Source organism: Schistocerca cancellata, chromosome 3 (genome assembly GCF_023864275.1).
Source record: "Schistocerca cancellata isolate TAMUIC-IGC-003103 chromosome 3, iqSchCanc2.1, whole genome shotgun sequence".
Classification (NCBI taxonomy): domain Eukaryota; kingdom Metazoa; phylum Arthropoda; class Insecta; order Orthoptera; family Acrididae; genus Schistocerca; species Schistocerca cancellata.
The window spans coordinates 593,204,456-593,230,978 of record NC_064628.1 but is presented as its reverse complement, the minus strand read 5'-3'; the positions used below and the strand labels follow the sequence as shown (position 1 = coordinate 593,230,978).

At 38.3% G+C, this 26,523-nt stretch overlaps 1 protein-coding gene across 2 annotated transcripts in view; it reads left to right on the top strand.

The window, feature by feature from the left end:
* LOC126175457 (jouberin-like) overlaps positions 1-26,523 on the top strand; it is a 457,590-nt gene that overhangs the window by 305,117 nt on the left and 125,950 nt on the right. For both annotated transcript variants that reach the window (XM_049922262.1, XM_049922261.1), the window contains exon 7: positions 6,405-6,560. In XM_049922262.1, coding sequence (XP_049778219.1) covers positions 6,405-6,560 — 156 coding nt within the window. The remainder of the gene's footprint in view (positions 1-6,404; positions 6,561-26,523) is intronic.

Genomic DNA, 26,523 nt, shown 5'->3' with positions numbered 1-26,523 from the left:
GCTTTGGAAACTTCTTACATGATCCCTGACATATCCTAACTGACATTCAGCAGTTTTGTTACAAGCAGTAGGATGTTTACCTCTCTAATCAAAGCGAGTTGATAAGAAGTTTCCTCATCCTTTATTACCAAAAATCATCATCATCACCATAATCTCTCGTTTTCAGACTGATTTTAACTGTACAAAGTTTCTGTTTTGAACTGCTGAAAATCTCACAGAACTCTTTAAGGCACACTCTTTTATATTCACTATTTTATAATTTCATGTTTTTGTTGTTGTGGTCTTTAGCCTGAAGACTGATTTGATGCAGCTTTCCACACTATTCTAACCTGTGTAAATCTCTTCATTTTTACATAACTACTGTAGGGTACATCCTATCTGCTAACTGCAGTGAATCCTTGGCCTCCATTTACCATTTTTGCTGCTCACACTTCCTCCATTAATAAATTGATGGTCCCTTGATGCCTCAAGATGTGATCTATTAGCAAATCCCTTCTTTTATTCAAGCTGTGTGACACATTTCTTTTTTTCCTGAATCCCATCCAATACTTTCTCATTAATCATCTAATCTACCATCAAACGTTCAATATTCTTCTTTAGTACTATATTTCAAAGTCTGCTACTCTCTTCTTGTCCAAATTGCTTAACATCCATGTTTCAATTTGATACAAGGCTGCACTCCTGAAAACTACCTCCATAAAAGACTTCTCAACATATAAATTTGATTCAGTGTTAACAAATTTCTGTTTTCAGAAATACTTTTCTTGCTTTTGACAGACTGTATTTTATTTTGTTTCTGCTTCGATCTTTGTTACATAGTTTGCTGCCCAAATAACCAAGCCAATATACTGATTTTCATGATACATTCAACCGAGCAAGGTGGTGCAGTGGTTAGCACACTGGACTTGCATTTGGGAGGACACCATTTCTGTCTGGTCATTCTGATTTAGGTTTCCCATGATTTCCCTAAATCACTTCAAGCAAATGCTGTGATGGTTTCTTTGAAAGGGCATGATTCATTTCTTTCCCCATTCCTCCCTAAACTGAGTTTGTGCTCTCTCTCCAGTGACCTTGTCGACGGGATGTTAAACACTAATCTCCTCCTCCATATTACATTCAGAAGAGTGATTTTGTTTTTTTTTTTTTCTTGAAGACTTGCTTTGGCCATATGTATAGTCATCCACACACTGTGTCTGTGTGAGTAATAGAAATAATTAGCAAATTAAAAAAAAAAATCTCTGTTAATATTTACATTGAATAAAGTATAACAGGAACAGCTGTTAGACTTGGCTGCACAAATATGTGTGTGCACCTCTTCTGCAAGCAGGAATATGTTTTATCAACTATAGTGTACAAATGGTCTTCACTATTATTTACATTTTCTATTCACTTAATGATCAGCTGTAAGTGGCCAGAAATATAGCACAGAGGGACGAAGTTATTGTCTTGCTCAAGACATTCACTGATGATAACTTTGTGGATAATGAGCCAGATGGATTACTGAAGTCTACATTTGGCATTCTTCTTCAGAAGACTGAAAGATAAAGGAATAACGTCTTTAGAGGATAACGTGAGAATACTTGAGATGGAGAGTCAGATTCTGGTTCTAGGTGTAATTTGATTTTATTTGGTAAGTTTAGCATTTGTGATGCGCTATCTGGTGTCTAAATTATTACACAGCTATTATGAGAGGTCTTACTCAAAATATGCTGTTATTTAATACTAAAACAGAAGTGAGAATACAAACATTTTTATTGTTCTATTTTTAGTTTACATATTTTGCATTCTTTCACTTCTCTTACCATGCACTATATTACTACACACATTTTGATCCATTGTCAGCATTTCTTAATCATTTTTCAGCTATTTTCACTATGTGATCAAGAGTATCCAGACACCTGAATGAAAATAACTTAACAAGATCATGGCGCACCCTCCATTGGTAATGTTTGAATTCAGTATGGTGTTGTCCGATCCTTAGCCTTGATGACAGCTTCCAGTCTCACAGGCATACATTCAATCAGGAGCTGGAAGGTTTCTTGGGGAATGGCAGCTCATTATACAGAGAGTGCTGCACTGAGGAGAGGTATTGCTGTCAGTCAGTGAGGCCTGGCATGAATTTGGTGTTCCAAAACATCCCAAAGGTGTTCTGTAGGATTCAGGTCTGGACCCTGTGCAGGCCAATCCATTACAGGGGTGTTATAGTCCTGCAACCACTCTGCCACAGGCCAAGCATTATGAGCAGATGCTCGATCACATTGAATGATTCAGTTGCCATCCCCGAATTTGCTCTTCAACAGTGGGAAGCAAGAAGGTGCTTTAAACATCAATGTAGGTCTGTGCTGTGATAGTGCCATGCAAAACAACAAGGGGTGCAAGCCCCCTCCTTGAAAAATATGACCACACCATTACATCACTGCCACCAAATTTTAATGTAGGCACTACACACGCTGGTAGATGACGTTCACCTGGCATTCACCATACCCACACCCTACCATCAGATCACCACATTGTGTACCGTGATTCATCACTCCACACAACATTTTTTTACTGTTCATTCGTCGAATGTTTATGCTCCTTACACCAAGTGAGGCATTGTTTGTCATTTACCGGTGTGATGTGTGGCTTATGAGCAGCTGTTCGACAACAAAATCCAAGTTTTCTCATCTCCAGCCTAATTGTCATAGTACTTGCAGTGGATCCAGATGCAGTTTGGAATTCCTGTGTGATGGTCTGGCTAGATGTCTGCCTATTACATATTATGACCCTCTTTAACTGTCAGCAGTCTCTGTCAGTCAGCAGAGGAGGTTGGCCTGTACGTTTTTGTGCTGTACATGTCCCTTCTTATTTCCACTTCAGATCATATTGGAAACAGTGGACCTAGGGATGTTTAGGAGTGTGGAAATCTCACATACATACATATGAGGCAAGTGACATCCAACCACCTGACCACGTCCAAAGTCCATGAGTTCCGCAGAGTGCCCCATTCTGCTCTCTCATGGTGTCTAATGACTACTGAGGTTGCTGATATGGAGTACTTGGCAGTAGGTGGCAGCAAAATGTACCTGGTATGAAAAACGTGTGTATTTGGGGGTGTCTGGATACTTTTGATCACATAGTGTACATTCTACTATGCTTCCATCCATCTCCATTTTTGTCTATGCCTCCTTCTCTGATTCTCACCTATTGTATTCCCCTTTCTCCTAGATAATCCACCTTCTACATCAATATGTAAATACGTATTCTCCAAGCCACCATGTGGTGTATGGTGGAGGCTACCATATACGACTACCAGAGATTTACTTTCCTATTGCACTCACAAATAGGGTGAGGGTAAAACATCTGTGTACATGCCTCCATAATGACTCTAATTTCTGTTATCATGCCTTTGTGGTCTTTATGCAAAATGTACATTGGTGACCATAGAATTGTTCTGCAGTCATCTGTATATGCCTGTTCTGTAAATTTTCTTGATAGTGTTTCATGAAAAGAGCATTATTTTCCCTTGAGGGATTCCCATTTGAGATCACAAAGCATTTCAGTAACAACTGCACATTGATCGAACCTGCTGGTAGCAAATCTAGCACCACGCATCTGAATTGCTTCAATGCCTTTCTTTAATCTGACCAGGTAGGGATCCCAGACATGAGCACTACTCCAGAACAGCTCATACGAGTTTCTGTAGATTGTCGTCTTTGTAGATGAGCTACAATTTACTAAACTCCTCCAACAAATGAAGTTGACCTGCTCACAAAGACTCTACTGCTATGGTTTTGGACCGCAAGGATTACCTGGTGGAAGGACTCCACCAGCTGTCAAATTCATTCGCCTACAAAATCTGACACAGTACCCCATTCCAGAAATCCAACGAGGTCTCTAGTCTTTCCTCAAATCATTCGGTCTGTCCCAGAACCTAACCCCTGAGTCTCTCTCTCTCCACAGCTCCAACACTCCCAACACTCCTGCCTTCTAACTGATTCCTGAAGTCCATAACCTGAACAACCTAGGATGCCCACCTGTGACTGGTTATTGTGCCCAAAAGAGATAACCTCTGCTCTCATGGATCATCACCATCAGTTTATTACCAATAATATACACTCCTATATAAAAGACACCAATAATTTTCTTCATTGACTCTTCACAGTTCCTGTTCCTTAACCATATTATGCCATGCTCATCACTGTTGATGCCACTTCCCTCTGCACTAACATCCTCAATGCCCATGGCCTAGCTGATATTGAACGTTACCTTTTTCGATGCCTGACTGACTTCAGACCTACAATGTCCTTTCTGGTCACTATGACCTACTATATCCTCACCTGCAGTTACTTCTACTTTGAAGGAATCACCTGCTAACATATCCATGATACAGCAATGGGCACCCACATTGCATCATCCTATGCCAACCTATTCATGGGCCATTTTGAGTATTCCTTCCTAACCGTCCATAGTTCCAAATGTTTCACCTGGTTCCAATTAACTGATGGCATCTATGTAATCTAGACCAAGGGTATAGACTCTCCTATCCACATTCCTTTAGAACCTCAATACCTTACCATTTGGTAAGTGGACTTCCTCAACTCAACAAGCCATGTTTCTTGACATTGACCCCTACAGCAAGGATGGCTACTTCATTACCTTCATCCACACCAAACTTACCAACCACTAACAATACCTCTGATACAACTGGTGCTATCCATTCCATACCAATAAGTCCCTTCCATAAAGCCTAGCCACGCATGAGTGTCTTGTCTATAGTGATGAGCAGTCCTTCTCCAAATGTGCCAAGGATCTCATTGAGGGACTTCGCAGACTGAAATTATCCTCCCAATCTTGAGCAGAAACAAACCTCCCATGCTATTTCTCTCCAGTCACCTAAAACCTCTCAGACCCCACTTCTCTCATGACTCAGTACCACCCAGGACTGGAGCAACTGAATCACATTGCCCTGAAATGAAAATTATCCTACCTACTATCTTCCCCACCCCTCCTACAGTGGATTTCACCATCCACCAAACCTATGCAGTAACCTATATGCAAGACCTGTCCCATACATCCTCCCACCACCACCACAACCACCACCAGCACCAGCACCACCTGCACCAGTCCTGTCACAGGCATTTCATGTCTTATCAAAGGGAAGACTACGAACTGAACTGCAAGAACTGTGCTGCTTTCTGCATTGGTATAACAGCAAACAAGCTCTTGGTATGCATGAATAGCCACTGCAGAACTGTGGCCAAGAGACAGCTGGACCATCTAGCTGCTGAACATGGTGCCCAACGTAGTTGGATCCTTCCTACCAACACCAGCTTTTCTGGACTGCGAAAGTGGGAACTCTCCTTATAATATTTCTTCTTTCCCATTACCCCCCTCGCTTCAACCTTCACTGCTTCCTCTGCTTCACCTACTTATCCTCTTCCCTGCTCCCAGTCCAGCACTACACATGCTTTCTGTTCCACCAACACATCCACAAGTCTTTTTTCCTTTTCTGCTTATCTTCTTTTCCAGTCTCCTACCCATCCCTCCCCCCCCCCCTTTCCACCAGTACCTGACAGCCACCCAACTCTGCACCTAACAACCTTATCCTATTCCCACCACATTTTTAGTGCTCCCACAAGCAGCACAAGCAGCATACTTTTTTAATCCCTGCCCCACTAATCCTTCCCCCCACCCCCATGCCAGGTCTCCTTTGTAGCCTGACCAATTGCCCAAGATTGCTGCTCCTGTCAGACACAGTTGCAGTCTGCAGTCCAGCAACAGTGGCTGGGGGTGGTGGTCATGTGTGTGTAGGTTGTGCTTGTGTGTGTTTTCTATCCATGAAGAAGGCCTTTTTGCTTGAATCTTAAATGTTTAGCAGTCTTTTAATTGAGCCTATCTGTTACTCAACACCTCTTCTATATGGTGAGTGGCAATCTATCCTTTTCATAATATTGTCATCAGATCATGTATATATAGGGAGATAAAGAGTGGTTCTGTCACACTTCTGTGGGGCCAGACTTGATGATGCTCTATGCTGGACTGTATTACTTAGGAAGTCTTCAACTCACTCATGTATCTTGGTATTTATTCTTTATCCTGAGATCTTAGTTAACTGTCTGCTGTGGGACACCATGTCAAATGTTTCCAAGAACTTTAGAAATATGGAATCCCCCCATTGCTTCTCATCCATGGTTCACGGGATATTATGCAACAACAGGGCAAGCTGAGTTTCACATGAGTGATGTTTTCTAAAACCATGCTGCTTTATGGACATAAGCTTTTCTTTCTCAATGAAATTTATTATATTCATCCTGAGATTTAGGTTCAAGTGGAATATTTGTAACTGGATCCAATATTCAACATTAACAATACTTTTACATTAAGTGCAATCTAAAACTTTTTTTTGTCTTTTCATATTTCAGATAGCAAGTGGGAATAAAATTTTTAACCTTACTGGTCATCAGGGACTTGTGTACAATATCAGCTGGTCTCATAACGATAATCTCCTACTTTCTGCTTCTTCAGACAGTACGGCATGTCTGTGGAACATTGAGAGTGGATCATATAGACCTCTGCAGGTTTGAAGAAATCTTATGCATTAAAATCATATTAAAATATTTAACTGTGAATTATATTCAAATGTAAACTGAATATGAATATAAGCGAAACCTTTTATTCTGAAATATGTGAACATCTTTAATTATGGTGTGTGTCTTTCAAAAGTGGAGTGAAACACTGAAAACACCAACAGAGCAATTATTAAGCACATCATCAGCATCAAGATTATTAGAGGCATTGTAAAAGGAGAAAAGAAAATAGAAAGAAATGATCGGGAAATGATATGGAAGTAGGAGTAAATTGTTTGTCATTTATAAATACAGAGTACAATAGTTGTCTTGAGCACAAATGCTGTAAGGTAGCCTAGATGGTAATACAGTGGTGATTTTACTTTTGCTTTCAGTCCTGTGTAGTAAAAATGTCATTCATTTTCTCTTGTTCAGATGTTTATAGCCATGACTTCCTTGTTGCTTGCTGGGAATTTGTTCACAGTTCACACAAGCTTTGAGCTAGTTTGCCAGGGGTGTTAACATCTATGTTAAACAGCTACTAGTGTTGCTTGATGGATCAGTGGATAAGTACCAGACTACATATTCAAAAGTCTGTAAGGTCTGGGTATGTTCCCCACTCAGTCCTATGATTTATTTGGTCATGTACTGATTTTATATCTCTGACATTACTTTGTAAATGATAAAAATTCAGAGTTACAATATGGTTCAGAATCCAACTGGAGTTCCTCAATAAGTATCAGAGTAAATCTATTCAGAGGCCAGAGGAAGGTAACACCATTATTACCGTGAATAGTACCATCTACTCCAACAATTGTACCATTGTTTCCTATAATTATTGCGTTTCCACCAGTTACGTTAGCATTATATCCTACCACAACAGCATCTTCGCCAATAACAACTGCGTTATCGCCTTGAATTCTTGCATTATTTCCTGTTATTTTAGCGTTATTGCCAGTTATATTTCCATTGTTGCCCACGATAATTCCTCTCGCACCAACAATAACGCCATTGTCACCCGTTATATTTCCATCATTTCCGTAGATATAGCAAGAATTGCTGACAACGTTACAGCTATCACCATAAACTTTTCCTCGGTTTCCAACCAAATATACATTGTTTTCGTGTAAAACTAAATCGTTGCCGACATACAACACGGCATTGCAAGTGCCACTGAGTACTGCAACTAAGACAAAGGCGAAGCGCTGCATCACATCTTGCGAGTAGCGTGCGAAGTTTCACGTTCAATCACTTGAGCAGCCACACAACAACTACAGCGTAATTCACACAGCTCACTGCCGTATGAACTTCCCGCTTGCGTAAGAGCTAGGAGACTGCGCGTCAAGCTTCGATAAATGGACGTCGAGTCAGTACCAGTTACCAATAGTGAACTGTGTTAGCGAAATAAATATAGCTAACCTTAATGTAGAGAATTCAACAAATGCCTTAACCAAAGAAAGAACTATAGTTAATGTTATTGTAATCTTACTAAAGTCTATTCACTGAGAGCTGGGACGAAACATAAACAGTGTCACGTGAGCGACTACGCTCATTTCCAGAGAAAGCATTCGGTGTTCACGTGATACGTATAAGGTGTGGAAAATCCTTGGCGCACGTTATGCAGCTGGCGGGGTTCGGCTGTCTGCCGAGCTGTCACAGCGGACCCTGAAAAACCTGGGCAACAATGTACGAAATAAATTTAACAATAATGTTAAAATAATGCTAAACTGAGTTCATTCTGTCGAAGCAGATTTATTTTCATTCAGATTGCTAACAAAACGCTCCATTCAAACACAATTAATTGTTAATTTTATTAACAATACCAGTAATAATAATGATAAAGGATGAAACAAGGTTCACTCTGTCGAACGTGAACTGTTTTCACTGACGTTTATAACAAACCACTCCTCACTCTCCTCTATAATGCAGTCTAATTTCCACATTTGAGTTTCCACTTTTTCTGCGACATGGAGGAAGCACTTGTTCCAATCCTCTGCAGTCACTGTTCTTACTGCTTCTTCTAGCAGTACTTTAACTCCCGGCATTTTGTATGTTTTGTTTTTCGCTGCAACATAGCCTTTGATTCTGGCCCACACTAACTCGATTGCGTTTAATTCACAGCGGTACGGAGTTATTCTGAGAACAGTTTTCCCTGCATTCTTCGCCATTTCATCTATTGCGTATTCGTTGTGTGCTGTTCTGTGATTTTTAACTATATCTAAAAGTTCGTTCTTCAACATACCGTCTTCGAAATCGGTGTTTTTAGATTTTAGCCACTCTGATTATTGGAATTCGCATTGGGAACTTTTTCTTTTCTCCGAGAATGGTATGGCGCGTTATCAAGAACAATAACTGCATTTTCCTGAAGCCGAGGAAGAACATCTTGAAACCACTTCTCGAAGGTTTCGGCGCACGTCTCCTCATGATAATCTCCACTTTTCTTGGATTCGAAAGTCCACAAGTAAAGGCATACCACCTCCAATAGACTATGTCTAGCAGTTCACTGTGGTGTTCAAGCCAACATTTGGGCCAAGGACAGCTTTACATCACATCTGATTTAGAAAACTAATACTGTTACATTACCTCTCAGAAAATTATGACTTGCTTATTACTCTCATCTCACAAGCTATTTGTCATATACACTCATCATGTCTGTCACCTGAGGAAAGTTAGGTGAGCTGTCAGTTATTTAGTTAGTTAATTACTTGTTAAATAGGTAATAATAACTATAAACATTATGATGTGGAACATGGCAATAAAACAAACATAGAACACACATACATATACACCAAAACATGAGAGAAATAATTATATGATTGCATAGTGGCCATTTACACAGTTTTCTGTAAAAAATATTATTCCTCTTCAACAATTACTGTATGGTGTAGAAGGAGTTGTTAAGGACAAACACCTTTTTAATCTACACTTGAAAACAGGTTTCCTGTCCTTCAGACATCTTATTTCCAGCAGTAAATTGCCAGAAAGTTTTATAGTCCCCCCTTTCTGTGGAAAAGTTAGCTTCATTAAAGGGTAATGCATATCATTTTTCCTTCTAATGTAGTACTAGTGACTATATCTGTTACTTCAAATTGAAATAATTATTGATAATAAATTTTATAAGTGAATAAATATGCTGTGAGGAGTGGTTAATATTCCCAGATGCTTAAATAAATGGTTTCAAGATGTAGGCTACATGTGTGAACCACACACATTCTGCTTAAGTGAGGAGTTAGTTCAAAACATTACCCCATACGACAGTAGTGAATAAAAATATGCAATATATGTCAAATGTTTTGCTCCATTTTTACCACTATGGCCTGTCCAATTCTGAAGTGATCAACATTCTTTGATTGTTCTACTGAATCAACTATCAATTATTTTCCAAAACAATAAATTCATTTCTAAAACATCAATTTTTTTCATTCACACTTTTTAATCCCTCTGGTAGCCCATTTTTTCAGTTACCCATCATTAACTGCACTAAATTTGCTATTGTTATCTGTCTTCATTTTCTCCAGTTTTGTTAAAATTTATTGCAAAATATCAGTTTTTATTGTTTCTTTGCTGACTATGATTTCTCTTGGTTCAGACACATCCTGAATGGGCCCTACAGCTTTCACTTCTACTTCCCTCCTACTCTTGTCTCTGTTCACTTTGTTAACAAGCACGTGAGTCCATAAACAAATTAACTTCACAAATAGTTTGTACTTATCTTTCCTTTTTGATGTTCCTGGTTGTAGATGTAAAGACCTCTTTCATTTGATGCATTTCATCATTGTTGGTAGTACCTTGTTACTGTTGATACAATTTTGTTGGGCAGTCACTGGTCTTCTTTCTTTGCATGATTAGAAATTCATTTATATATAAACTGCAAATGGCACAAATCACTGTCCCTTCTTTTGCAACAGACACAAATTTATTATCAGTCACCTGATCCCAGAGCGCCACCGCTTGTAATCTACCCCTCCCGCACATCATTTGTTGGTTGTCACTCACTCCATAATTTACTCTTTTAATAAGCTTTGAGAGGAGTAAGATTTACAATAAACTTTTTACTTATCTTCTTTTCTTGTAGCTGGCTCCAGTTCTTCACGTCTAGGGGTTGATTCTTGAAGCTGAAATTTTTTTTGATGTTAAAGGTTCTCATGGTTCCAATTGATGTGATAACTTTTGAAAAAATTGCCTGAAAAGTAATTTCTGTTTCTGTTATTTTTAACTCTTTCAAAATTTTCTATATCACACTGTCTTTACAAATTCCACTTCAAACTCGAAAATTACATTGTTATTGCTAAACGTAAAAACATGTCTGATCACATCAGAGGCATGCCCACTACTATTCCGTTCTGCAGTACTAACAATATTCCAAAGAGTTTACAAATTTTAGGACAAACGAATTTCCACCAATTATATCATCATTGTATGAATGAATGCAGAAGTAAACATAATAAATACCATCTGATTGTTAAATTAATAAAAGGAATTTTAAGTGTACCAGGTATTTCATAATTTCGTATGTTTCTAAAAGAAAAGTAATTTTAACTGTACTTACAGAGTTAGTACATATTGACTGTAAGAACAAAAATAAAGTAATTTCTTTTTATGTTTTAGCCTGAAATATAATACATCATGTACAAAATCATATGTAATTCTTTTAGAAAAACAGTTGAGATAATATTAACCTGTTCGAAAATTCATAAATATTTTTTTGGTATCACCTACTTCTGTTGAGGAGAAGTAATGCTAGAGAAGAGTGTCTCTTTACAAATTAAAATGACTGTTTTTGGGTGCAGCATCTGTTATTAATAAGATTGGTCCCTCACATAAAGGGTGAGGTTTGCTTATAATTTTTTCACATTTGTCTCTCTATTTGTGACTCCTGACAGTAACCAAATTGCCCACTTTGTGCTGTATGGGTGTATCTATCTCTCATCTGTTTCTCCTTCTCTCAGCCTCTCTCATTTGCAAATGATTCACATTATTGTTCCATGACTCTTGTGTACCAACATCCTCCTGTTGCCATTCAACCCTCTTTAGGAGGGATTGTCCTTCTATTTGTTCTCCTACTATTTCCATTGGGAAAACCTTTGTAACTGAATGTGGCAACTAATTTAACACCTTTTCAAATTTTCTCACCATATCTGCCGAGTTTGAATGTCTACCCATGCAATAAGTCCAACAAAGCTTGCCCAACACACGCATTTATTTATTTCTTGTTCCAGTGATCCATGTTGTGACAATATCACAGGATATGGAACATGTCCGAAATCTATGGCAGCACATGTAAACAAAACAAAATGATTTCATATTACAGTAAACAGTAACTTAGGTTCTATTACAAAAAATCAATTTTGAGAGATAAATAAATATTACAAAATAATAAGTGTTACAGAAAATAAATATTGCAAACTATGTGTTTACAATAAAGAATAGACAGGATTATAAATACAGATTTCGGCATATATTTGCAGTTAACAAAACAAGAAATTCTAAACACTGTAGTTCAGGAACTCTTCTATCGTATAAAATGATCCTTGCAATAGGAACTGCCATAAAGTTTTTTTAAACAAGAGCTCGTATTCTACCAAACACTTAATTCTTGAAGGGAGGGTGTTAAAAATTTTACAGCCAGAGAAATGGACATCTTTCTGTATCATACTTAGATTTGCCTGTTCATAGCGAATACTCCAATTTGCAAATTCCAATCCCAAAGAAAGCAGGTGTTGACAGATGTGAAAATTACCGAACTATCAGTTTAATAAGCCATGGCTGCAAAATACTGACATGAATTATTTACAGACGAATGAAAAAACCGGTAGGAGCCGACCTTGGGGAAGATCAGTTTGGATTCCGTAGAAATGTTGGAACACATGAGGCAATACTGACCCTATGACTTATCTTGGAAAATAGATTAAGGAAAGGCAAACCTATGTTTCAAGCATTTGTAGACTTAGAGAAAGCTTTTGACAATGTTGAGTGGAATACTCTCTTTCAAATTCTGAAGGTGGCAGGGGTAAAATACAGGGAACGAAAGGCTATTTACAATTTGTACAGAAACCAGATGACAGTTATGAGAGTTGAGGAGCATGAAAGGGAAGCATTGGTTGGGAAGGGAATGAGACAGGGACATAGCCTATCCCCAATATTATTCAATCTGTATATTGAGGAAGCAGTAAAGGAAACAAAAGAAAAATTTGGAGTAGGAATTAAAATCCATAAAGAAGAAATAAAAACTTTGAGGTTTGCCGATGACATTGTAATTCCGTCAGAGACAGCAAAGGACCTGGAAGAGCAGCTGAATGGAATGGACAGTGTCTTGAAAGGAGGATATAAGATGAACATCAACAAAAGCAAAACGAGGATAATGGAATGTAGTTGAATTAAATCGGGTGATGCAGTGGGAATTAGATTAGGAAATGAGACGCTTAAAGTAGTAAATGAGTTTTGCTATTTGGGCAGCAAAATAATTGATGATGGTCAAAGTTGAGAGGATATAAAATGTAGACTGGCAACGGCAAGGAAAGCGTTTCTGAAGAAGAGAAATCTGTTAACATCGAGTATAGATTTAAGTGTCAGGAAGTCATTTCTGTAAGTATTTGTATGGAGTGTAGCCATGTATGGAAGTGAAACGTGGATGATACATAGTGTAGACAAGAAGAGAATAGAAGCTTTCGAAATGTGGTGCTACAGAAGAATGCTGAAGATTAGATGGGTAGATCACATAACTAATGAGGAGGTATTGAATAGGATTGGGGAGAAGAGAAGTTTGTGGTATAACTTGACTAGAAGAAGGGATCAGTTGGTAGGACAAGTTCTGAGGCATCAAGGGATCACCAATCTAGTATTGGAGGACAGCGTGGAGGGTAAAAATTGCAGAGGGAGACCAAGATTTGAATACACTAAGCAGATTCAAAAGGATGTAGGCTGCAGTAGGTACTGGGAGATGAAGAAGCTTGCACAGGATAGAGTAGCATGGAGAGCTGCATCAAACCAGTCTCTAGACTGAAGACTACAACAACAACAGCAGATATCATGTTTTCTTCTCAGCTCATGACTATTATACTCACTATTCAGTTTAAAAATGATTTTTCTTTCCTTATGAAGCACATCAAAGAGAATTTATAGTGTACAGTGGATGTAAGGATTCCAAGTCTCTTAAAAAGATTCCTGCATGTGGCTCTAGGATGGACTCCACACATGATCCTTATGCCTCTTTTTTTGTGCACACAGTACTTTGTTAGCCAGTGACTGATTACCCCAAAGTATAATTCCATATGCCACGAAGGTGTGAAAATAACCATAATAGACTGACTTCATGGTTTCCATACTTTTATAAGAAGAACCAGTGCATAATGTGTAAGTTGCTGAACTCAGTCTTTTGCATAGATCCAGGCTGTGGTTTGAACAGTTCAGTTTGCTGTCAGTATGCAAGCCTAGGTATTTTGAGGTATCCACCCTGGTTATCACCTGCTTACCTGTTTTAGCTACTATTTCTTCATCTTTGAATGTTGTGTGGAACTGAACGTAGTTTATTTTAGTGTAATTTAAGGAAAGTCCATTAATGTTAAACCAGTTCACTGTTTCATGTAAAACCTTATTTGCTGTTTCCTCAAGTTTATCTACTGAATTATCAATAAGTAGTGTAGTGTTATCAACAAAAATGGTGAATCTACAATATTCCATACAGAGAGGCAGATGATTTATAAAGACAATAAAAAGTAGGGGGCCTAGAACTGAGCCTTGGGGCACTCCACATGTGATGGTACCCCATTCTGAAGATAATGGGCCTCCATTTTGACTATCCACTGCAACTTTTTGTTTCCTGTTTGACAGGTATGAGTCGATGACCCTTTCTGCAATGTTACTTTGCAGATGGTATTTAGAATTTAATATATGATTCATTTCTTAATGTTTTGATACAGTACTACTAGTGTTCTGCTTGACATAGTCAAGTCATTTAAATATCTGGGCATAACATTGCAAAGCAATATGAGGTGGAACAAGCATGTGAAAACTGTGGTAGGGAAGGCAGATGGTCAACTTCGGTTTATGGGGAGAATTTTAGGAAAGACTAGTTCACTTGTAAACACGACTGCATATAGGATGCTGCTGTAACCTATTCTTGAGTATTGCTTAGTATTTGCATTTGTACCAGGTCAGACTGAAGGAAGACATCAAAGCAATTCAGAGGCGGACAGCTAGATTTGTTATCACATGTGCAAGTGTTACTGAGATGCTTCGAGAACTCAAATGGGATTTCCTGGAGGGAAGTCAACATTCTTTTTCAGAAACACGACTGAGAAAATGTAGAGAACTGGCATTTGAAGCTGACTGTCAAATGATTCTACTGCCACCAACATACATTGTGCCTAAGAACTATGAAAATAAGATATGAGAAATTGGGGCTCATACAGAGGCCTACCGACAATCGTTTTCCCCTTGCTCTATTTGTGAATGGAACAGGGGGAAATGACAAGTAGTGGCACAAAGTACCCTCCATCACACACTGTATCATGGCTTGTGGAGTATCTATGTAGGAGTAGATGCCTTTCCATACCAAAAATTCTTTAAACTGCCTGGCTAGAAACTGTATTCCATTAGCTGAAAACAAACATTTTGGGTCACCTACATTTTTGAAATGATCTCTTAGTTTCATTATGAGATGTTACCTCCTTTAGTGGGCATGATTTTGTAAGTTTTGCCTAGCATTCCAACACTATAAATATATATGTCATTCCTCTCCAGCCTCAGGGCAGTGGACCGTAAAAGTCCATCGCCGATATGCCCCAGAAATTGCATGGACTGATGGGATACAAAGCTGGGTGGCCACCAACTGTTTGTACCTTAATTTCACAGGCACTCAGGAGTTTTCTAACTAGGCGATTCAGATTCTTAAAGCAGCAAAATTTCTTTGTATGCAATTTATACCTTTTTGGGCTGAAATGAGCATATACTATGTTTACATACCAAGTTATTAAATTAATGTTATTTTGTGGGATGCATAGTAACTATCTATGTGAGTTGTGTTTTCTATGAAACAGTATTCCTTTCTACAATTTCCTATTATTCTTTATATCAGTATGACTTTGACATAAGGCATCAATATGTAACTGAAAGTGACTGTCCTTCCATTGTAGACTTTCTAAGTTTTTGCAAAAAAATGTTATGTCTTTTTCATATGTATTTACTTTTAGAAAATAAACAGCAAGTTTGCCCCTTTCCTTTATATTTTCATTTGATTGGAGATCTATAAGTAGTCAAGACAGTGCATCAGGTATTATATCATCTTTCCCCTTTATGTACCCAATAGTGAAGCAAAATTCTTGCAGAAAGAGAGCCCATCATGCTAACCTACTGAGCTGAAGTTTGTTCTTTAATGGAAATGTCAATGCACTGTTGTCAGTATGTGTCACTGCCTTGTACCCTGCTAGTAGATATTTAAATTTCTTGAATGCCCACACTACTGATAATGTTTCTTTTTCCATATATCGATAATTTTGTTCATGTTGTGTGAACATTATACTCACGAAAACTATCAGTTTTTGATCTAATGTGTGATCAGTCACATATTCTTGGAATATGTGACAACCCAAACCATAATCTGATGCATCCACCACCGTATAAAAAAGGAATGGCTAAATTTAATGAACCAATAGTTGACATGCTACCAATTTTATTTAATTTTTGAAGATTCTTCATGACAAATTATATGCCTTCTCCACACTGTGTCAATAACCTCATCAAACTTAGTGCATTAAGCACTGAATTGACAGTGATTCTTTTTTAGAATCTTACCATATCTAAAAATGATTTGAGTAGTTTTTCATTAGTACATTCTGAGCACCTGCTGATCACATCTAATCTGTGTGCATCCAGCTGAATACACATAGTGTTTACAATGTGTCCCCAGAATTTCACCTTTTTTCTACCCAGTTGCGATTTTGACTATTTGATGGTGCCACCTTGGAAACCTAATCTCTCAAAAAATTCATCCAATATTTGCCAGTGTTCATCCCATGTTGTGGATATTACAACTATGTCATCAAACAATGGAAAATCCAGGATGGAATATTATGGAATGGAAAGTTGCTACTCACCATATAGCAGATATTCTGAGTCGCAGATAAGCATGACAAAAAGACTCACAATTAAAGCTTTTAGCCATTAAGGTCTTCATCAACAATAGATGACACACACACACACACACACACACACACACACACACACACACACCACAACATACACACACAACTGCAGTCTCAGGCAACTGAAACCACACTGCAAGCAGCAGCACCAGTGCATGATGGGAATGGTGACTGGGTGGGGGTAAGGAGAGGGATAGGGCGTGGAGGTTGAGGGATAGTGTGGTGGGGGGTGGCAGACAGCAATGTGCTGCAGGTTAGATGGTTGGCCAAAGAGAGGTTATTGCGGGTGGTGGGGGGTGGGGGGAGGGAGGAGTGGCAGAAAAGGAGAAAAATAAAAAGACTGTGTATGGTGGTGGATTGACAGCTACATAGTGCTGGAATTGGAACAAGGAAGGGGCTGAATGGGTGAGGACAGTGACTATCGAAGGTTGAGGCCAGGATGGTTACGGGAATTTAGGATGTATTGCGGGGAAAGTTCCAACCTGTGCTATTCAGAAAAGCTGGTGTTGGTGGGCAGTATCCATATGGTACAGGCTGTGAAGCAGTCATTGAAATGAAGGGTATCATGTTTGGCAGCGTGTTCAGCAACAGGGTGGTCCACTTGTTTCTTGCTCCCAGTTTGTCAGTGGCCTTTCATGTGGACAGACAGCTTGTTTGTTGTCATGCTACATGGACTCAGCACAGTGGTTGCAGCTTAGCTTGTAGATCACATGACTGGTTTCACAGGTAGCCCTGCCTGGGATAGGTTATGTTAGTGACCTGACTGGAGTAGGTGGTGGTGGGAGGATGTATGGGACAGGTCTTGTGTCTAGGTATATTACAGGGGTATGGGCCATGAGGTAAGGAGTTCTATTTACAGTTCATGCAACCAACACTATACATATGTTAGCATCTGGTTTCTTTTTTTTTTTTTTTTTTTGTAACAACTAATGGCTTGTTATAACAGCTGTTGGATATTTCTATAATATTCCATTCTTTCAATTTCTTTTTCTACTAACAGCTTCATTGAAGCTGGTTGAGCAGGGGCTGATGTAAAATGGATTGTGTGATTTAATCTTCATCCTGCAAACAAAGTCTTAATAACACCTCGGCATGTTGAAAATACTTTTGTGTGTCTGCAGAATCAAGAAATCATATCTTCCTTTTCCTTAATATGTAGATTCTTTGACTTGTAATGTTATCAGTTATGTCTGCCTCATTCACTTGTACCACGTCTGCCCCTATTTGGTGCTTCTCATTCTGTTATAATGTAGCTTCTGTCAATAAAGTGAGTCCTAAACTGTCTGTGTTGCTTTGCTTGAAATGATTTACAGCCAAGTCATCTTTTTGCCCATATGGGAATGTGGCCGTCTCCTGTTGATATGTTGTTGTCCAACAACCAGTCTATGCCTAAAACCGTATGTACATTAAAACCTTCTACTACAAACATTGCTTGTTGAAATATGTATGTGTTAATGTAAATTCAATAAACAATTCTGCATGTACTGATTTGATTGTCATATGTATTACTCCAGTTATCTTAATTTCTGTGACTGGCAGCCAAAGGAATGCGTTTAACAAATTGTTTGTTGTGTCTTGTTTTTTACTACTACAGAGGACTGCACCTCTCCCTGGATGCATATCAGTTTTGCCTCTCTCTCATACTTGTATTGTTAAATGTGTTACTGTGATCATTTCTGTGTCCATTCCCTGAATGGTTATAATCGTGAGCATTGTGTACCCTGTTTCTTCCATTCATAGCACTGTCTCTAATGGGGCAAGGTTCTTTGTTAACATTACTCTGTCGGTTGTTGGTATTGCTGCCTGTGTACCATTTCTCCAACTGCCTTCCCACTGTGTTTACTTGTTCTAGGTATTCCAATAAGTTGTTCACTTTTTCCTAGTTCTTCCCTAACAATTTGTCCCTTACATGCCACGGTAATTGGTTAATGACAACTTCTAATAAATGTTCCTCTCGTACGTGATCATCTAGATATTTTGATTTGTTAAGATGCCATTCCTCAAAATTTCTATACCTGTTCCATGAACTGCTATTGTATTGTTTTGATCATAAAATTCTAATCTCAATTTCTTTTGAGCTCCCTCACTCCAATAGTTAGACTGAAATGCTGTTTTGAAATCATTGTAAGTTGTGAATTCTTCTAGCTTTAACATACCCAGCTGTGCAGCATTACCCATTAAATGACTTATCACAAATTGTATCTTTTTAAAATCTGACCAGAAATGAAGTAACATGCCATTAAGTTACTTTATAAATTAAACAGGGTTAATATCATATGAAGGCGAAAACTTGGGGAATTTGGAATTTAATTTTTTGGTTAGTGTTGTGGTGAAGTCATCACAGTTATTAGTTACTGTCCTGTTCTTTAATAAAAAGTTTTCTGTCTCTTTTCTTAGTTCTTTTTTTATCTCCTCCAAGCTCAAAGAGTTATTATGTATCAATGCCTTTGTGTTTGAACTTAAAATATCACTGTATAAACTGTTGGTGTTCCCAATACTGCAGATGTAGTCTTTGTAGAGGTGGATTTATTAAAATCATTACTTCTGGAGACAAGAATATTCATTTTGATTATTGCCATATTGCCTGGTTAAAAGTGGCATCTTGTATCAGCACTTTAACTCTCTTGCCTTGATCTCCCTTATTGACATTAAATCTTCCTACCCAATTTTTCATTTGATGTACCAGTAGTACTTAATTGTCTTCCAGTTCATTTCATACCAGGGTCTCCATGTGCAAGAGTTCATTTATCTTTTAAGTTACTTTATTGTTATCTCCAGCTTGGAGTAGTCTGTGAGCCCCCAACGTGTTAAATATTCTTCTTATCTGAAGAGTAACTTAATTTTTACTAAAAATTAGGACTTGGAAACTCCAATCATTTAACACATTTAGACCATCTTTAAATACAACACTTATTAGGTGATAAGTATCTGGTTACAGGAGACCTTCTGGTAAAACCTTTACTTTTTTTTAAATACATACATATATTGTATTGTATTGTATTTTTATTGATCCAGGCAATCATAGTATTGTACAGCTGTACATATGATATTGGATAGGTCAAGATAGCTATTTACAAGTAATTTTTACAAATTGATTTTTACATTATTTTGTAGCAAGGAAATTATCTATCTTAAACAAAACAGTTAATACAAATTTTTACAAATTGATGTTTACATTATTTTGTAGCAAGGAAATTATCTATCTTAAACAAAGCAGTTAATACAAATCATAGAACTGTAAGGTTGTACATACGATACTGGACAGGTCAAGGGAACATATTTACAAGTAATATTTAATAAATTGATTTTACATTATTTTGCAATGAGGAAGTTAGCTATCTTTAACAAAACAGTAAATACAAATGTTGTATGGTAAAATACAAACAGCCAATACAAATGTAACAGTAAAGTAGTCCAGTGTATTTCATAGACATGCACAGTATATAGTAATCCAGTATATTTTATAGACATGCACAGTATATAATATTCAGACCTAATTGAACATTTCTCGTATTGTTTACATTTTTAACCCCTTTCAAAAAAATGATCAACTGCATAAAGACAATGGTCCAAGAGATATTTTTTTAACTTATGTGAGAAGGCTCTTGGGTTCTTTGTTGCTTTGATTTCATTGGGTAAATTATTATACATTTGTATCCCAACATTTAAAACACTTTTTTGGTAGCAGGTAGTTCTGGACTGAATCATGTGTAGGTCAGATTGCTGCCTTGTTGCATAGTTATGAATATCTCCATTGAATTTTAGTGTGCAGTCATTGTTTAACAGGTATGACTTGACAAATGAGACGATATTATAAATGTAAGCAGAGGGCAGTGTCATAATGCCATTTGTTTTGAAATGTTGTCTGCATGATTCGTTATGTCTTAGATTACATATTATGCGTATTGCCTGTTTTTGCATTTTGAAAATACACTCCTGGAAATTGAAATAATAACACCGTGAATTCATTGTCCCAGGAAGGGGAAACTTTATTGACACATTCCTGGGGTCAGATACATCACATGATCACACTGACAGAACCACAGGCACATAGACACAGGCAACAGAGCATGCACAATGTCGGCACTAGTACAGTGTATATCCACCTTTCGCAGCAATGCAGGCTGCTATTCTCCCATGGAGACGATCGTAGAGATGCTGGATGTAGTCCTGTGGAATGGCTTGCCATGCCATTTCCACCTGGCGCCTCAGTTGGACCAGCGTTCGTGCTGGACGTGCAGGCCGCGTGAGACGATGCTTCATCCAGTCCCAAACATGCTCAATGGGGGACAGATCTGGAGATCTTGCTGGCCAGGGTAGTTGACTTACACCTTCTAGAGCATGTTGGGTGGCATGGGATACATGCGGACATGCATTGTCCTGTTGGAACAGCAAGTTCCCTTGCCGGTCTAGGAATGGTAGAACGATGGGTTCGATGACGGTTTGGATGTACTGTGCACTATTCAGTGTCCCCTCGATGATCACCAGTGGTGTACGGCCAGTGTAGGAGATCGCTCCCCACACCATGAAGCCGGGTGTTGGCCCTGTGTGCCCCGGTCGTATGCAGTCCTGATTGTGGCGCTCACCTTCACGGCGCCAAACACGCATACGACCATCATTGGCACCAAGGCAGAAGCGACTCTCATCGCTGAAGACGACACGTCTCCATTCGTCCCTCCATTCATGCCTGTCGCGACACCACTGGAGGCGGGCTGCACGATGTTGGGGCGTGAGCGGAAGACGGCGTAACAGTGTGCGGGACCGTAGCCCAGCTTCATGGAGACGGTTGCGAATGGTCCTCGCCGATACCCCAGGAGCAACAGTGTCCCTAATTTGCTGGGAAGTGGCGGTGCGGTCCCCTACGGCACTGCGTAGGATCCTACGGTCTTGGCGTGCATCTGTGCGTCGCTGCGGTCTGGTCCCAGGTCGACGGGCACGTGCACCTTCCGCCGACCACTGGCAACAACATCGATGTACTGTGGAGACCTCACGCCCCACGTGTTGAGCAATTCGGCGGTACATCCACCCGGCCTCCCGCATGCCCACTATACGCCGTCGCTCGAAGTCCGTCAACTGCACATACGGTTCACGTCCACGCTGTCGCGGCATGCTACCAGTGTTAAAGACTGCGATGGAGCTCCGTATGCCACGGCAAACTGGCTGACACTGACGGCGGCGGTGCACAAATGCTGTGCAGCTAGCGCCATTTGACGGCCAACACCGCGGTTCCTGGTGTGTCCGCTGTGCCGTGCGTGTGATCATTGCTTGTACAGCCCTCTCGCAGTGTCCGGAGCAAGTATGGTGGGTCTGACACACCGGTGTCAATGTGTTCTTTTTTCCATTTCCAGGAGTGTATATCTACCTCCAGGTGAGTTCCCCCAAAATACGATTCCATACTGTAATGTAGAATGGAAGTAAGCATAATATACATGTACGAGAACAGATTTTGTGACTGATTTTTTGAGTATTCTTAAAATGTAATACACAGTTGAGAGCTTTTTTGAGATATAATTTGTGTGAGTCTCCCACTTAAGATTTCCTTCAAGCCATATGCCAAGAAACTTGACAGAGTCCACACACATAAGCTCTTGGTTATTTAGAATCACATCAGGCATTTCTTGTTTTTGGGATGAGAGTCTGAAGTTGATGTATGTTGTTTTCTGTATGTTTATAATCAGTTTGTTCTTGTTGAACCATTTGCTGAGTGACGACATAAGCGGTTTAATTTTTAGGTTGAGGTCCTCTGTATCAGTACCTGTTATTAGTATACTTGTGTCATCGGCAAATAGTGTGGTATGTCCTGTAGCAAGCTTCGTGCTTATATCATCAATGTATAGCAGAAACAGTATGGGTCCCAGGATTGAGCCTTGTGGCACACCATATCTAATGGGCATTGTGTCAGAGGAGTGGACAGTAGATCGATGGGTGGTTGTATTCTTTTTTTCAAAATTAATTTCAACTTTTTGAAATCTGTTTGACAGGTAAGATTCTAACCATTTGTTTGTAATTCCTCTTATACCTTTATTTGCTAACTTCTTAAGGAGTATGGTATGGTCAATTACATCAAAGGCTTTGGATAAATCTAAAAAGATACCAGTAGTGATTTCCTTATTATCCAGTGCTTTTAAGGTTTTGTTGAGATACTCATAAATAGCTGTGGTAGTTGTCTTTTGCTTTCTAAAACCATGCTGGTGTTTTGTCAATAAGGATAGTTTATTAGTAAAGTCTTCCAATCTATTGTAAAATAATTTTTCAAATATTTTTGAGAATGAACTGAGTTGTGCTATGGGCCTGTAATTGGCTACATCATTTTTAGAGCCCTTTTTGTGAAGTGGGGTAATTTTAGAAGTCTTTAGTAGGTCAGGGAAAACTCCATTTGTAAAGGATGCATTTATTATGTGGGTTAGGGGTTCTACAATGGATTGTCCACATTTCTTTACAATTAAATCAGGAATGTTGTCACTACCACTGGAGTACTTATTCTTTAGTCCTTTTTTAGCTGTAAGTACTTCAGTATTGGAGACTTTGTGAAGAAACATTGATGCCTGTACTGGTATGGTTTCTATTAGTGTTTGGTGTTGAGTATTTGGTCTGTAGCAGTTGTTCTTTATCAGGTTTTCTGCTATTTTGCTAAAATAGTCATTAAAACCATTTACTATTTTTTGGGGATCTGATGTGACTTCATCATTTAGATTTAGTTTTAATGTTTTGTTTATAACCTGCTGCTTACTGTTTGTTTCATTTTTTACAACTGTCGACAAGCCTTTCATTTTATTGTTAGATTCCTTTATAAATTTATCATTGTATATTTTTTTTGCTTGTTGGATAACTTTTCTGTAGATTGCAAAATAGGTCTTACTATATGACCTAAACTGGTCATCGACATCATGGTGTTTCATGTGATTTTTTAAGTCACGCGTTTTTTGGCTGGAAATCCTTATCCCTTTTGTTACCCATGAGTTTGTGTGTTTGTTTCTGATTTTCCTGGATTTCAGTGGAAATGCAATATTGAAGTGGTGGAGAAATGTTTCATGGAAGGAATTAAATACGTAGTTTACATCATTTTCTTTATAAACCTCTGCCCAGATTTCAGCCGTTAACAGATAGTTAAAAAGCCTTATATTATCATCATTAAATTGCCTTTGCATTTTGGTTATTGTGGGATATTGTCCTATGTAATTTAAATTCGCTGTTAGTATTTGGGATTCATGGTCACTGTAACCTGTGCTGATGACTTCGATTGAGTGGTGTAGTTTGTCTGCGTTTATGAAAATCTGATCTAGAGCTGTTTTTGAATTTTTTGAGATCCTGGTTGGTGTGTTTACAGTTGGGGATAGGTTGAATGAATTTGTAATATTCAACAATTCATCTTTGTTTTTTTCCAGGTGTGAGGAAGTCAATATTAAAGTCTCCACTTATTAATAGATTTTTGTTTAGTGAGTGAATATTTGTGAGTAGTGCTTCGAGGGAGAGTTTGAAGGTTTGGATGTTCCCATCAGGGGCTCTATATACATTCAGTATCAATAGTTTATAGTCCATTAAGATAATTAAGGAGAATTCAAAGTCTGTTTCTATTTGCATATTATTATACTTTGTGAGGCTTTTGTATCTTAAATATTTTTTGACATGAATTGCTGTACCACCTCCCTTACTTTTGTTCCAACAAGAATAACCAGCTAGAGTAAATTCGCCAAGTGGCATTTTTTTAATTTTGTCTTCTGTTAACCAGTGTTCAGTAATACAGAGAACATCTAAGTGTGGCTTTGTTTTTAGGAAGAGATCTATTTCTAGTAACTTATTAAACATTGGCTGCACATTATGGTGTAATATTTTAAAGGATAATAGTGACTTTCTCAATGGAATGATTTTTGACACCACTCACTGGGTTTTCTTGTAGTTTTGGTTCATGAAGATTTTGCTCTGCACCTGTTTTCCTTTGGTTTGCTGCTAGCAGGGAGCTACTGGTGTTCTTGCCCATAAAAAATCCTGGCTGTAGGCTGGAGGTCTGCGTTTTTGTGTTGAAGATCTTGTCACAGTTTCCAGTGGTACTGATTTGGAGTGTGGCTGCACATTTTTTGCTGTTTCCACTTGGATGTCGTGGGCTGACTGATTTGTGGCACTTGACGAGATATTTGCATAGGATGTTGGTGGGGACTTAGTGCTGACTGTGGATACCTTCTTCTTTTCTAAAACTGTTTCTGGTGTTTTCCTTGATGACCCTGACTGCATATTCACTTTTGTTGTTGTTACTGATGGCTCTTCAGCTCCTGGTGTTGCTGTTGGTTCAGCTGCAGTATTGCTCATTCTTCTGAGATTGCCCCCCAAATTAGCTTCATTTGACCACAAATATGTTTGATGTCCTGGTGTAACATGTTTTATGGCACTTCTTGTTACCAGTGGGCTTTTGATGGCATTCAGCAGATTAACACACAGTTTCTTTTTCCCATTTTTATGTAAGTGAAACCCATGCCTGGTGAAGTCTTTCCGTTGGAGGAAGCTATTTACATCTAAAACTCTGATGTGTTCACTGTAAGATGCCTTCTGCATCAAGTAACTGTTCATTTGGTAGATCTTGCAGTTTTCATTTGGCATGTCATATCTATACAGTATTGTACATAGAATTAGTTGTGTGTGACTAGTTTTTGTGATCGTTTCATCTAGTGATGTCATAAAACCATTTTTTGATCCATTAATATCGTTTGCACCAGCTAAGATGACAACATAATCATTTTGTCCTAGACTAGACATTTTGTTTTGTATATTGCATGTTGTTTCTTTGAATATAGCATTTGGCTTTATCAAAGATGTAAATTTATAGCTGGTTGTTGAAATTTCATTCAGTACTTTTACACAGTTCCTACCATGACTGTCTGAATGTAACAGTACCTGTTTTTTGTTATTTGTAAGCTGACTCATGTTCATGTTTGTTTTCAACTTACTGCAGTCATTTTTCTTAACCATTTTTAAATTACACGAGAAGTGGTCAGAAGCACTTATACAGTATTGATATAAAATTCTGGTCATTGGTATTCTTTGACTGCATGGCTGGCACAGAAGACTATTTGCCACCTTTAACTACTTTGTCTGTCAAGACTCCAAGTATGTTTTCAACTGTATTGGAATGACACAGGGACCAGGCAGAATACTTCATGCATTTCCCTGCTCGCCAAACATCCTCACTTAACTGACTAAGGCAGTTCCCTTTCCTGAAGCCATCCATCTGATTGGCTACATCTTATTCTACATTATTTTACATTTTAACATATTTAAATAATCAAAGCTTTAAATAATTAAGGCTTGTTCTAAATAAATTAACAATAATATCCATTACATAATAAACGTTAAATTCTTTTATATAAAACCAATACAATTTCCTTCTTAACTTTGAATGTCACGGCCAATAGCCTTGCACCAATGTGCTTTGTGATAAATAAATAAAGAACAAAAGTAACTATTATGCACCAAACTTTACAACAAATATTCTATTACCTAATGATTCAATAAGGTGTCATGCTGTCATCATCCAATGTGTTTTGTGTGGATGAAATGATGATCTGATGCTTACCTGAAAATACAGATAATTTAAATTTTCTATATCTTTTAAATAAATGAAGTTATGGAGTTGATATTTAAAACATTTGTCATTTTAATGTTGTGCTTCTTTATGAAATGTCAATCATTAAGACTGACCAAAGCGTTCAGACTTTAGCATTCAAGTCTTTGTTACAAAACTTGTGAATTACACTTTAACAGTAAATCCTAAATTATTGTAGATATCATCAATATTCAAGTTTTATTGAGATCACCATGAAAATTTATGGAGGATGGCAGAT